The sequence below is a fragment of the Hippocampus bargibanti genome, linkage group LG01 (assembly GCF_051943395.1).
Source record: "Hippocampus bargibanti isolate YZ-2025 linkage group LG01, ASM5194339v1, whole genome shotgun sequence".
Classification (NCBI taxonomy): domain Eukaryota; kingdom Metazoa; phylum Chordata; class Actinopteri; order Syngnathiformes; family Syngnathidae; genus Hippocampus; species Hippocampus bargibanti.
Window position 1 is genome coordinate 17,598,764 of NC_142734.1, and position 13,771 is coordinate 17,612,534.

The 13,771-nt window shown below is 42.0% G+C and overlaps 1 protein-coding gene across 2 annotated transcripts; it reads right to left on the reverse strand.

Moving 5' to 3' along the window:
- Positions 1-148: 148 nt before the first annotated feature.
- mrps9 (mitochondrial ribosomal protein S9) lies at positions 149-10,695 on the reverse strand. 2 transcript variants are annotated; one of them, XM_089001356.1, is made up of 11 exons: positions 10,590-10,695; positions 7,894-8,076; positions 5,610-5,672; positions 5,515-5,545; positions 5,360-5,439; positions 4,607-4,692; positions 4,455-4,530; positions 3,247-3,415; positions 3,062-3,170; positions 535-704; positions 149-454 (listed from the first exon to the last, which is right to left on the reverse strand). In XM_089001356.1, the coding sequence occupies exons 1-11, from the start codon at positions 10,674-10,676 to the stop codon at positions 363-365; spliced, it is 1,146 nt and encodes a 381-aa protein (XP_088857482.1). In that variant the 5' UTR covers positions 10,677-10,695; the 3' UTR covers positions 149-362. The 2 variants fall into 2 exon arrangements, with proteins under 2 accessions (XP_088857482.1, XP_088857491.1); XM_089001365.1 differs by having other exon boundaries at positions 7,894-8,072; positions 10,590-10,669.
- Between the last annotated feature and the right edge of the window lie 3,076 nt (positions 10,696-13,771).

Genomic DNA, 13,771 nt, shown 5'->3' on the forward strand with positions numbered 1-13,771 from the left:
AACAGCTACCTTCAGACGCGCCATAAAGTTAGTGTATTCATGTAGAACCAGTCCAACAGAAACGCAAATGTAAATTCCACAGCAAAAGTATCATGTTGAAAACGACCTTACATGGACCTCAAGCTGAATAATTTTTCAGTGACACAAGTGAAGTAATATTTGTTTAATGATGAGCAGTTATGGAAATGTGTTGATTGAAAAATGAATAGAATATAAATAACTTGTTAACTCATTCTGGACAGAAGCGCCTCCTGGCTGAGTACCATGTGTGGCATCCACGATAAAGTTTTCTGAATCAGAAACATTCTAAGTTCCATTTGAGTGGCAAGGTCATTATTGTATGAGTTCTGGTGGAATATTCCTCAACGTTTCTTCCAGGTGAATTTCTTCCTTGCACCTTCCTGACCCGGCTTCTTCCTCTCCTTCACTCTGGGATCAGGTGTCAGAAGGCCACCTAGCAAATAAAGGGAAAAAAGAACTTCTTTGATAGTTACACTTGGAAATGGCAGAAAATGAGCTGGCTGCCACACCCACCTTGCCTCATGATCTCACAATCTCTCTCAGAGAGAAAGCTGCACAGGGCCCGAGCGATGCCAAGTCGCAGCGCCCCCGCTTGGCTGGACCGTCCACCTCCGGTCACGGTGCTCTCCACATTAAAGCGTCCCAGCATACCCATAAACTGGAGCGGGAACATAAGCTGCTCTCTGTGCACACAACAGAGAGTGGACAACCAAATGTAATGACATGAATGTTTACAATGCGTGCCTGTCAAATCTCGCTTTGTTTTATTTACTCGTTCTGCACCCTGGTACAACGTTCATCTCCGCTCCATGAAATCAAAAACACGCCAGCTTGAAAGACTTTATCGGAGAACCAGACTCACTGTTCACAAAGGTATGTACACCACTCAACTTTCTCTCTACAAGAACAGTATCTCTCAAACTAAATCACAATACTACTCTGGACTCATTGACTCAAATACTGGAAATACTCTGGCTCTCTATTCTCTTTATAACAGAATCATTCAACCCTCTGTTTCTCTCCCCCCTCACTTTTATTCCTCTGACACCTGCAATTCTCTCCTATTCTTTTCTGAAAAAGTCAACAAAATCCACCAGCATCTTGACTCCTCTGTACCCCTCTCCCCTCATCTCTTATCTTCTTTTGCTCTCCCTCTATCTCAAACCTCATAACTAAATCCAAGAATTATTCTTGTCAATTAGATCCCCTCCCAAAAGTTCTGGCCAAATCCTGCTTGACATCTCTCCTTCCATTCATTTCAGCCATTACTCACTCCTCGCTGTCATCCGGAATCGTCCCTGTCCCCCTCAAAATGGTGTCTGTCACACCAATTCTTAAAAATTCCTTTTATTTCCAAAATCCAAGAAAAAGTTGTGTACTCTCAGTTACACTTTCACCTCTCCCAGAGTGATCTCTACGAGCCGTCCGAAACTGGTTTCTGCCCCCACCACAGTACAGAATCAGCTCTCTTAAAAGTCACAAATGAACTCTCCATCCTCATACTTCTTGACCTCACTGCAGCTTTTGACACCATTTCTCATCCCGTCCTCCTTGACAGACTTTCCCCCATAGGGATCACCGTGTCCCCTACGCTGGTTCCACTCTTATCTCTCTGGCCACTCTCAGTTCATCCAAATTAACTCCTTTACTTCAAAGTCCTCTCCTGTATCTTTTGGTGCACCCTAAGGCTCTGTCCTGGGACCGCTCCTCTTTATCACCGACCTTCTTCCCCTTGCCAATATTCTCCGTAAATTTGGTATACAATTTCATTGCTTTGCGGATGACACCCAGCTCTATCTCTCCAACAAACTCGACACTTCTCTTCCACCTTCTTCCCTTTCACTCTGCCTCTCTAAAATTAAATCCTGGTTTACCCATAACTTCCTCAACCTTAACAGCAAAAAAACTGAAATTCTCCTCGTTGCTACCAAATCCACCTTGAGCAAAGCTAACAGTTTCTCTCTCACTATTGACAATTTGACCGTTTCTTCCTGCCATTAGGTCAATAGCTTAGGTGTCATCCTTGACAGCACATTCTCTTTCCACTACCATATAAATAACTGAATCCGATCTGCGTACTTCCACCGACGCAATATCTTCGCCTGTCTCTCACTCCTCACACCACTGCTATCCTCGTTCATAGTCTTGTCACCTCCCGGATTGACTATTGCAATTCACTTCTCTTTGGTGTCCCTCAGACACTTCTCCACAAACTTTAATTTGTCCAGAATTCTTCAGCCCGGATCATCACCAGAACCTCATCCTTTCACCACATCACCCCCGTCCTCCAAGAGCTCCACTGGCTCCGGGTCAAATATAGAATCAATTTTAAAATTCTTCTTTATACATTTAAAGCTATCCATAACCTTGCCCCCCATACCTATTTGACCGTCGTCAAATTTCTATTCCTTCTCGTTCCCACAGATCCGCTTCCTCCCTCCACCTCTGTGTGCCCCCCCCCTGCCCGTCTCAGCACGGAGGGTGACAGAGCCTTTAGCTGCTCTGCCCCCAAACTCTGGAACTCACTTCCTCCCAACATTCGTAACATCGATTCTCTTCCCACCTTCAAGTCCCATCTCAAAACCCACCTATTTAAAATTTCATTTTCTGTGTAGCTCTCTCTCGTTTCTATTTATAATTGTATTTTATTTATTGTATTCTATTTGTGATTGTATTTTGTTATAGTACTACCTATGTACCTATGCTTGTCTGTGACTGTAGTGTCCTTGAGAGCTTTGAAAGGCGTTTAAAATGTAATGTATTATTTTTTTAAATTATTATTATAAATTCACATAAACTCGCATGGATTTTTTCAACGTTGAAAATTCCCAATAATTTTGCATCACTGGCGATATGGTTGCGTGATTTTGCTTTCCCTCACATATTAGAAGAAAAGCCTGACTCAGCAGGAGCCGGAGAATGTGAGTGTGTGATGCTGCTGACACAGACCCTCTCGACTGTGTAATTCATTCATAACAGAGATAAAGACACGTGCGATGAGAGCAGAAAGTGTTTAAGTAGGAAAAAAGCTCTCGCCAACCTGTCTTGTAGGACAGAGAAGTATTGGGTGTAGTTCTGCCCATTAACGCTGACACGTCCAGAGCCGCCATCTCTCAGAATCACGGAGGCATTTGATGTCTTTCTTCGTCCTGAGAGTCAATACAAAGACGCATTGTTTCACCTGACAGCACAGCAGGAGTGGGGGAAAAAAACATTTGCATCAACCTTCGGCGGTGATAAAGGCCAGGCCGTTTTCATCCTTCTCCAAGGATGGAACAGTCCGCTTTGTGGACTGAGATTCCAGTTGGTAGCGATAGCTGAGAACAAATTGCTCCTCCATGGCGCAGTATGGCAGAGACAGCAGCCGCTCTATAAGCTGAAGAAAGCGAGTATACTGAAAGGATAAAAAAAAAAAAAAAAAACAGCCGGGCATCATACAGCCGCTTTTGGGTCTCTTTTATTCTGATTCCAATTTCTGATTTCCTAACATTAATTATACCAGTCAACAACAAATTCTCAGAGTAATTTTGATGACGATAGAACCCACATTTATCTTTTTCCAACACATCAGGTTTTAAGGCATTTTCATCATTTGTTTGACGAAAGAAAAAACTAGTGAAACACACATCAATCAAACTTTATATTTTACCGTGTTGAAATGCATAGCTGTAAAATTTTTGAAAAAAACGACCCCTGTCGCAAAATCTAAACCTTTATATAAGAATGGTATTAAATGTTAAATAGAATATTTTTGCAATGATATCATTGCTGGGAGTATTGGATTGGATTGGATTGGATTTGCCTTTATTAGTCTCACAGTGGAGAAATTTACATTTCACATTAGAGTATTATTATTATTATTATTATTATTATTATTATTATTATTAAAACCCAATGCCGTAGAAGAAAACAAAGGTATATTAAGAATCAGTGCAAGAAAATACAACATGGAAATGTTAGTTGCATAAATGATTTTTAAAAAAATAGTGTAAATGTGTTGACTGATGTGAACAGCAAATTAACTGCCTTAAAAGGTGGTTTGTGGATTATAGGCCAAAATGTTATTTGTTTTTGGAATCAGTGTGGCCCAATAGTTGAGTGGGTAATACGTTGACTTCACAGTTCAGAGGTCCCGGTGCAATTCCAGATTTGACCTTCCTGTGTAGAGTTTGCATGTTCTCCCCGTCCCCACATGGGTTTTTTCCAGGTCCTCCAGTTTTCTCCCACATCCAAAAACATGAATGGCAGGCTGAGGGAACACTCCAAATTTAACCGTAAGTGTGAGTGTGAATGGTTGTTACCGGTTGCCAGCGATAGGCTGGCAACAGGCTTACTGCTCAAAGACAACTGGGATAAGCACCAGCACCCCCAGCGACCCTAGTGAGGATAAAGCGGTTCGGGAAATGAATGCTAGGGTGTTTGGAACCACTTACATCTTGAAGAGAAATGGGCTCGACCAGCAGCTCCTCCAGCTCCTCTTTCAGGAGCCACCTGCTTGTGCTGAGAGAGCTGACGAGAGGTAAACACTGCTATTAGAATCATGACGAGGCACCTCCGAGTACTCAAATGCAATTTGTGCACCCACATCCTCTTGACTTCCTGGGAGAAGAGTCCGTTTGCCCGCAGACGATCTTGATGCTTCTCGATGTTGAGGATCTTACTCTGTGTGTCCTAAAACATTCAATGACGTCAACACACTCAGACTAAGGCACTTTTCACTCACTATCCACAGCAGACTGAAAGTCTGCAGGTCATAAATGATTAGGACCTGCAAGGCAATTCACACCAGTTTTTGTTGTTGCTTATATTCACGGATAGTGCACAATTAGCGAATGTACTGTGATTATATTACACAACAGTTACATCACCATATAGAGTTCCACAGCCCATCAAAATAATTGATCAAATGCCATCTAACAAAGATGGTGGGGTGGCTTTCGTGTTTGCAATCTTGGCCTGTTTCAAGCGACCGTGACGCCCCCTGAATGAAACACAAGCCCACTCTTTGAAAGTGTGTTAAGGTGCCCTTCTGTAATAGGTATTTTATCTTTGTCCCCCTCGTACACAGAGATGTGCATGTACAGTGGTTCATTAAATCAAATACACTACTGCACCGACAATTGGATAGTTGGGAAAAGGTAGAAAAGTAATACGGAAATTAGAGTAAGGTGGCCTCATTCTAGGAGATAGAAAGTACATTTTGAAGGGTTTGCTGTCGTCAATGTTATGGCCATGCATTAGCTGAGTTACCGGATGTCATCATGTTGTCGTGCCCCAAAAGCAGGGATGGTGTGCGTATACAGTCTATTGGCATAAACGTGACCCATGAGAAACTCACATGCATCAAGGTGTAGTAAGCCTGTTTTCCCGTGTAAAACAGGAAGTGGAATGGTCGTCCGTCCACACCCCATTGGACAGCTACCAGAAGAGAATAAATAATGTTTGTTAAAGAGAGCATGCAGGAAAAAAACCAATAAGGTCAACATTCTGTACCTCGCTGCCTTGGGAAGATTTCCTCCGGATGCTGCAGAAGAAAGGACAATGTAAAAACACGAACTATATACAGTATGTTCAGTTTCTGTTTTTACCTTCATGAGGGGTCGAGCTTTCTTCTCAAACAAGCCAGAAGGGAAGAGGTAGGCAATGCTCCTCTTTCGAAGAAAATAAAATGGCAGGTAATGACAGTTAATGACATTGAGGACAGCTGAGAATAACAGAGGTCATGGCAACATATGGTGTTTAGAGTCGGGAGGCTAAGTTACAAACGACCCACTGGTTCAAGGAAAGGTGAGCTTATGTGGCAACACGGCAGCGAGCAGAACTCGGACAGAATGTCCAACAATTCAACCAAAGTTCAGCAAGTGTGCATGCCGCACACTGAGTGTACAACAGATGCTCTTTTCTGGTTTTTGGCTACGTCGATGAGCGAACAGGTGGCGTGCGGGCGGCTTGTTGAGATTTCAGCTTGTCAACACGGGGATGCAAGCGTGCCAACGATGCAAAGAGAGGTCACCAAAAGCAAAAGGTTAAAAGAAGTGAGAAAAGGCAACAACAGATGAAGTCACACCTGTGTCCCTTCCACAATCTGGCAGCGCTTCCTAAAAGAATGCAAGCTGAACTGAACTATTGAAGTGCACAATGTGGCATCGGGGTTTCAGACCAGAAATTAGAGTTGTCTTTGTCACACAAGGCGACTACAAGGAGCACTGTGCTTTCACCATCACACCCAAAGACATTGGAAATTGTTTGCTTGTTTGGAAATTGCTTATAAATATTTGAGTTCCAGCTTAGCTGTGCAATTCGTTTGAATGAGTCACAAAATGTAAATTTTAACTGGCTAACTTTAATCAAAAACTGTTTCATTCGTATCTTGTACATCATGGGTGCTCATTACGTCGATCGCGATCTACTGGTCGATGGCGGAGTTTGTACTGGTCGATCGCAGCGTGACAGTAAAAAAAACATTTGTCACCCTATCAAACGTCCCGTCATTTGATTGACATACAGGGCAACCATTCAGAACTGAATTTTTACCTTTAGGTCGCCGTGCATGCATAAACAACGGCGCTAAACGCAGCAAAATTTACAAGCTAGTCAGCGAATTACCTCAGATTTTAAGCCCTTGCTAAAACATATGGTGATCAAAATGAGTGAGAAAGCGGGACCAAGTAAGGGGGCAAAATATATTACATAATTACAAAAAAACGGAATGGGAAAATGTGGAGCGGCATTTTCGGACTGTTCATGGAAAATACGACATTGACTTCCCGCCGAAAAGCCAGCTGAGAAAGAGAACGGTGGACGAACTAAAATCCCAGTTTTCCGGACAGCAGTCATTTTTCACTCAACATAAGTACAGTAAAGTCTCGTTATATCGATATCGGATATATCGATAGTCCCGGTTATATCGATACTATTTCTATGCACGCACAGGGAAAATTACATGCAAACAGGGTCGGATATATCGATAGTCCCGGTTATATCGATATTTTTTCGGACTCCCTTGAGTATCGATATAACGAGACTTTACTGTACTTCAAAAGCGAAAGCCGCCACCGAAGCATCGTTCCGGGTGAGTCACGCTATCGTTAAAAACAATAAGTCCTTCCAAGACATAGAGATGGTGAAAGAAGCATTCGTTGAAGCAGCTGACTCCTTGTTCAGAAACTTTAAAAATAAGGCAGAGATATTATCTTCAATCAAAGCTCTGCAGTTGTCAAGACATTCAGTTACACGGCAGTGTTGGCACTGCTGAAGTCCAGGGCTCATGGACAGTTCTGTAACTTACTTACACAGGAAAAGTAACCCAACATGAGGAAATGTGCTACCTCCTTGACTGCATTATTCGGCTCCACTTATTTATGTGAGTCAGCCTTTTGCTACATGAAGATCATTAAGTCCAAATACTGTTCCACCATGAATGATGAACATTTGGAAATGTGCTTGAGGCTGGCTGTCAGCAGCTACTGTCCGGACTATGCATCCCTGGCTGATTCAATTCAGTGCAAGTCATCAAAGTAAACTCAGGTAATTACAAAAAAAAAATGTTAATAGTTATTTATTATGTTATGTATATGTAGTTATTATGTGTGTTGTGCAATATTGGCTTATTCAGTTATGCAAGGTACATCAACATACATTGTACATACAAAGAATCCTTAAAACATTTGAAAATAATTATGTTTTGCATTTTTGTCGCGGGTAGATCATTTTGACTTGGTAGTTTTTATAAGTAGCTCGTATGCTGAAAAAGTGTGAGCACCCCTGTTGTACATGGACATGGACTTTGTGCAAATGGTTAAAGAGCTGATGATCTAAACAATACATTATTAAAATTGATGTTCAAATGTGCCCCATAGTTTCAATCCTTACATCGATGTCCTCTTGAGTGAAATCGTCAGGGTCCTCTCCCATCATGTTGGCCAGGTGCCGCTTGCCAATATTGAATTCCTCCACCTGCTTCTCAATGAACTCTATTGTGAACTTTTCGGGGCCAGCAGCAGCCAGGTTTTTCCTGTGCATGACGGAACTTGAACATATCTGTCTCCTGACTACCTAAAAGAGGAAAAGGCAGTAAGAACAAATGGAGGTTTAATTTTACAATGTTTTCACAGAATTCTGAAAATAAGGCCAAGCAACACGAAAAAATGACTGGATGGTTGCAATTAACTTGCTAACTGTTTACTGCCGATTGAGAGGGCCTCAATCGGCAGTACATATGCACCTAAAAGCTAGCAACCACTCATTTGATGACGATGAGGTTAAAATCTTAGCGAAAAAACATAGATGGTTTGAAAGGGGAGTAAAAGAAACAAGTTTCATAAAATAGCTAAATCCTTCATTAAACCGATATGGTGGGGTGAGGTTCAATTTGGATCATTCGTACAACAGCCAGCTTAGGCAAAATAGGATTAGTAATATAGATGAGGTGATACCGGTGGAAGTGGGGCAATCAGGCCAGTCGTTAGTCAAAACAATAGGAACAATCAGTGCAGCTGCAGGGAGTAGTCCTCTGCACCCCACAACCTCAGAGCAGGGACCTATCATAGCAGAGACAGTAGGGATATATATATAGGTCCTAAACTACCAGTAAGACTAGTTTGCTGACGAAGTTTCTTGGATAAGAAGCGAAACGTCCGACACCTTCAAAGAAGTACAGATGACGGCTGAAGAAACCTTTTCATCGATGGACCACTCCTGTACGACTGAGAGCTTACACAGAGGAACTGTGTGCATAGGTGAGGCACACATTTCTCCTGCCTCATGACTGGGGGCGCTGGTGATTACAGATTCTTCTCATGCCTCCTCGGCTGCAGAATAATAGAATTAGTGACAGCAAGCTACAGCGATTTAAAAAAAAAAAGTCTTCTATGTTCAAACGTCAAGTTTTTGTATTCAATAACATAAGTTGAATTTGTTCGTAAGTTGCTTCACTGCTATATTTTGTATGGAATGTATGTTTAAGGTTTTTATAGGCATGTTTAAAGTTTATCTAACCATGTTTAAGGCTTGTATAAGGAACCTGTATTGGTTAATACTGAAAAATACAAATGTAATAATCGCTGTCCGTGTTGCCACATAAGCTCACCTTTCCTTGAACCAGTGGGTCGTTTGTAACTTAGCCTCCCGACTCTAAACACCATATGTTGCCATGACCTCTGTTATTCTCAGCTGTCCTCAATGTCATTAACTGTCATTACCTGCCATTTTATTTTCTTCGAAAGAGGAGCATTGCCTACCTCTTCCCTTCTGGCTTGTTTGAGAAGAAAGCTCGACCCCTCATGAAGGTAATATTATATAAAGATATGTACAACTGGAGAGAATACTACATACAATATGTTACTACAAACACTTTCATATGTACCGTAGATCGTAACTCGAATGTTCGTAAGTAAGGGAGTGTCTGTAAGAACTTTGCTCTTACTGGTAGTTTAGGCCCTATATCTATCTCTACTGTCCAGACGTAGCGGTGCCAGACTTTGCTATGATTGGTCCCTGGTTGCTGGTCGGGGCTCTCAGGTTGGGGGGAGCAGAGGACTACTCCCTGCGGCTCCACTGATTGTTCCTATTGTTCTGACTAACGACTGGCCTGACTGCCCACTTCCTCCAGTATCACCTCATCAGTATTACGCGTACAGTTTTTGTTCTTTTGAATGTTGCTGTGCCGATTACCATTTTGTGTTTACTGAACGAGTTGCTTGTTCTGTAGCCACAAAGGGACATATGTCTTCTTGTGCCGGTCCCAACCCCGGATAAATACAGAGGGTTGTCAGGAAGGGCATCCGATGTAAAAGCTTGGCCAAAACAAACTTGCGGATCAAACCTCTAAAGATGGAGGACACTGATTTGCTGTGGCGACCCCGTCAAGGGAAAAGCCGAAAGGAAAAGAAGAAGAAGCTACAATAAACAGTTAGTAAGTTAAGTGCAACCATCCAGTCATTTTTTTCGTGTTGCTTGGCCTTATTTTCAAAATGGAGGATTACATATCTAAATTGAAAGAAACAGAGAGACTTTTAAAACTGAAGAAAGATAAGGAAGGCTTCTACAAAGAAGGTATCGATGCCTTTCTTCAGAAGGAGCGCATGGACTTCATTTATAAGTAAAGGTAACACGATAATAATGTTTTTTTTCTTTTTTTTTCTTTTTTCTATGCTACAGTTTATATAAAGAATGCTGACATGACATTTTAAACAAAACACGTTAATTGTTGCCAATCAAATGGTGAATAAGCTACTCTGTAGAGTTCATATGTTTGTAAAGCTGACTCTGAAGACGTCAGTGACTCACCAGCCATGAACCTCACCGCACGTCACTGTATTCAACATATATCGCAGGAAGTACTACAACACTGCTGATGAATTCGGCTCACTCAACATTCAAGCAGCATTGCAAAATGAAAAAAAAAAATGTTATATCGGACGGGACTTCGGAAGGGGATGGGGAGTTAAACACTGCAACTGCGTCAGGAGTAAGAAGATGCTAGGTCAAGGGCAACCCCATTCTATTCTTACCTCTGTCTGTTTTAAGTACCCCAAGTGTGTGAAATATTTCTCTAGAAACAGACTCACCTGTGATGAGACTCCATAGATACATGAAAAGGATGTTCCATATTTTATGAGAAAATAGCCGAGTGGTCGCGTATACGACGCCGCCATGTTGGCTGGCTAAAATGACGTTTTTCCGGAAGTCATGTGTCGTTACCTAGAAAAAAAATACGCCTGCGTGACGTGCATAGCAGACGGCCATGTTGGATGGGGCAATGTTCTCATTTAGTGCATTGCATGCACATAGAAAGTAATATCTTGATCGATGAAAAGGTTTCTTCAGCCGTCATCTATACTTCTTTGAAGGTGTCAGACGTTTCGCTTCTTATCCAAGATGCTTCTTCAGCGAACTAAAGACTGAAGCATTATTTCAAATTATCAAAGTCAAAAAAGTCAGTCAGCTTTATTGTCAAATATGCTAATAAAATAATAATAATAATAATAATAATAATAATAATAATAATAATAATTTGTTTAGTTAAGCCTCTGCCATGGTATTTTGCGTTTCTCAATGATATGTCATGACAATAAGGTCATGATTTGCGTCTTCAACAATGCAATGATATGATGTGCATCTTCAATAATGTCATGATGTGTGTCTTCCGCCATATTTACATAGCTTGTATTACCTTCTGATACGCAGAGTGAACCAAGTTCATTCTTGGAGCCATCTGTTAACCTTGATACACTGCTTACTGGAGACTTTGTGGAGACAGACTGATAAAAGCTAGGAATTGTTTTGGAAGAATTCCGCCTCGGTGTCGCGCCATGGTCTTGATACCGCCCTTCTGATGAAATAAATATGTTGTGTGTCCATGATGTGAACACACTCGTGATCATGCAGCCATTGTCTGTAAATCATGTGTGTCCGGAATATTCTGCAAATAAACCCTTCGAAGGTACTGTTCATCGACTCCAGCTTTTATTTGGATTAACAAAATACTCATAATCCGATATTAACGAACACGCGGAGGAGAGAAGGCCGCTTTCCTCCAACAAATGGTGACCCCGACATGATATTGGACTGAGGTTTTTGTCAACAGACAGAACATCGGGCACCCAAAGGATTTGACAAGGTAAGAGGACAATTATCCTCCAAATTGATCTTCTGTCTGTTGGCTCAAATCAAGGTAAGATTTACGTCTTGAATTGTGATTCTAAAAAGATAAATTGTGGCTGGATGAACAGTGGAATGTGCAATTGTTTTTTTTTTGAGAAAGGTTGTTTCATTCTGTCAAAGAATCAGAAACTGTAATTCCTAATGAAGAGTAAAAAGGATCGGGTGTTTTTGCGGAAATAATCAAACACCTTTGAAATAAAGAATCAAGTACGCTGGTCTACGATCGGGGCCAGGTACTTTTGTTAAGAGGCTCGAGTACTTTAGGATTGACTTTTTTCGAGTACTTTTGAAGAAGAAATGAGGTTCAAGCACTTTTGTAAGTCTGAGGTTCGAGTACTTTTGCTGAAATGATTGCAAGTACTTTTGAAAGTTCGAGTGTTTCTCATAAATTAAGGATCGGTACTTTTGTTTGGGTTGTATCAAGTACTTTGAAGACTGACGAATAATTCGGAAACAAAAACAATGGAGGGAAAGTTCAATAGGGTAGGTGAATGGTTCAATCTGCGGCAAATACCATTCTGAATGAGTGTTGCTGTGCTGGGTGAAAAAGTGAGGAATGGAGGAAGATCTGAGGGAATGAGAGGGAATAGAAAGTTAAAGAAGGTCAGATAGGTATGTGGGGGCAAGTTTATGGATAGCTTTAAATGTAGAAAGAAGAATTTAAAGTTGATTCCATATTAATTTAATTATTGGCAGATAAGGATTTTATTTCAGTTGTATTTTTATTTTTAAAGGGGGAGTTATCATGTAATAAGAGTTAGAATGATATGGAATAAAATTGAGAGCTTTCCGATGACTACGTTTCCGTTCACAGCAGAGGATCCACATGCGCTATCGTCGATGACGGAGAAAGGGCTTCTACGTTACCGACATGGCACTTCCCTGAGAGTTTGAGATTCCACCTACATTGGTGCATTTGGAGTTCCTTGTGGCGTACCAGATGAGTATAAATAGGTGAACCAAAGTACTGCACGTTGGGGATCCATTTTTATTTGGAATCAATTAGAAATGAATGTGATGGGATCCGCTATATCCACTAGTCTCCAGAAGCATGCAAATTATTCTGAAGGAGCCTATTGGGCTATTGGAAGCAAAACGAGTGACAGTCACATCTCTGATGGCGTTCTGGGACTGCTTCTACTTTAGGGAGCTAAATCGCAAAACTGTCCCTGATCGTCATCCACTCCCACGCATTCAAGATCTGCTAGATAACCTGGGGGGCTACTCTTGGTTCTCAATACTTGACCAAGGCAGCGCTTACCACCAGGGCTTTGTTGATGACAGTTCCAGGCATCTAACGGCTTTCAGCACCCCTTGGGGCTGTACGAGTGGCTCCGCCTCCCATTTGGCCTAACTAATGCGCCAGCAGCCTTTCAAAGATGTATGGAAGACGTTCTTGATGGCCTGATGGACGAATGCTGCTCTCCTTATCTGGATGACGTGCTCTGCTTTTCAAAATCATTTCATGAACACGTAGAGGACCTGAGGAAAGTGCTTAACCGGCTGCGGGAGCATGGCATAAAGCTACGTCCGAATAAATGTGAACTGTTCAGATGACAAGTGAGGTACTTGGGTCGTCTTGTGTCAAGTGATGGTGTCCGCATAGACCCTAAAGACCTGGAAGCCGTTTTGCAGTTAAAAGAGAGACAACCACGCAATGTAGGGGAAGTCAGAGCGCTATTGGGGTTCTTGGGCTACTATAGATCCTTCGTACAGGACTTTGCCAGGATTGCACGGCCGCTGTTTAAACTGGTAGAGGGGGCCACTCAGCCTGACCAGAGGCCAGTTCACAACACCGCTGCACGCCAAAGGAAAGTCACCAAGTTAGGCCAGCTTCCCTCTGGTAACCCTGTTCAGTGGGGCCCCGAACACAGTGCTGTGGTCTCCCGCCTGGTCGATGTATTGACTGGTCCACCTATTTTAGCCTACCCAGACTTTAATCTACCCTTTGTGTTAAATACGGACGCATCCAATGAAGGTCTGGGGGCTGTGCTTTATCAGCAGCAGGGAGATAAACTTCGCGTTGTTGCTTATGGATCCAGAACACTCTCACCTTCAGAGAAAAATTATCATCTCCATTCTGGAA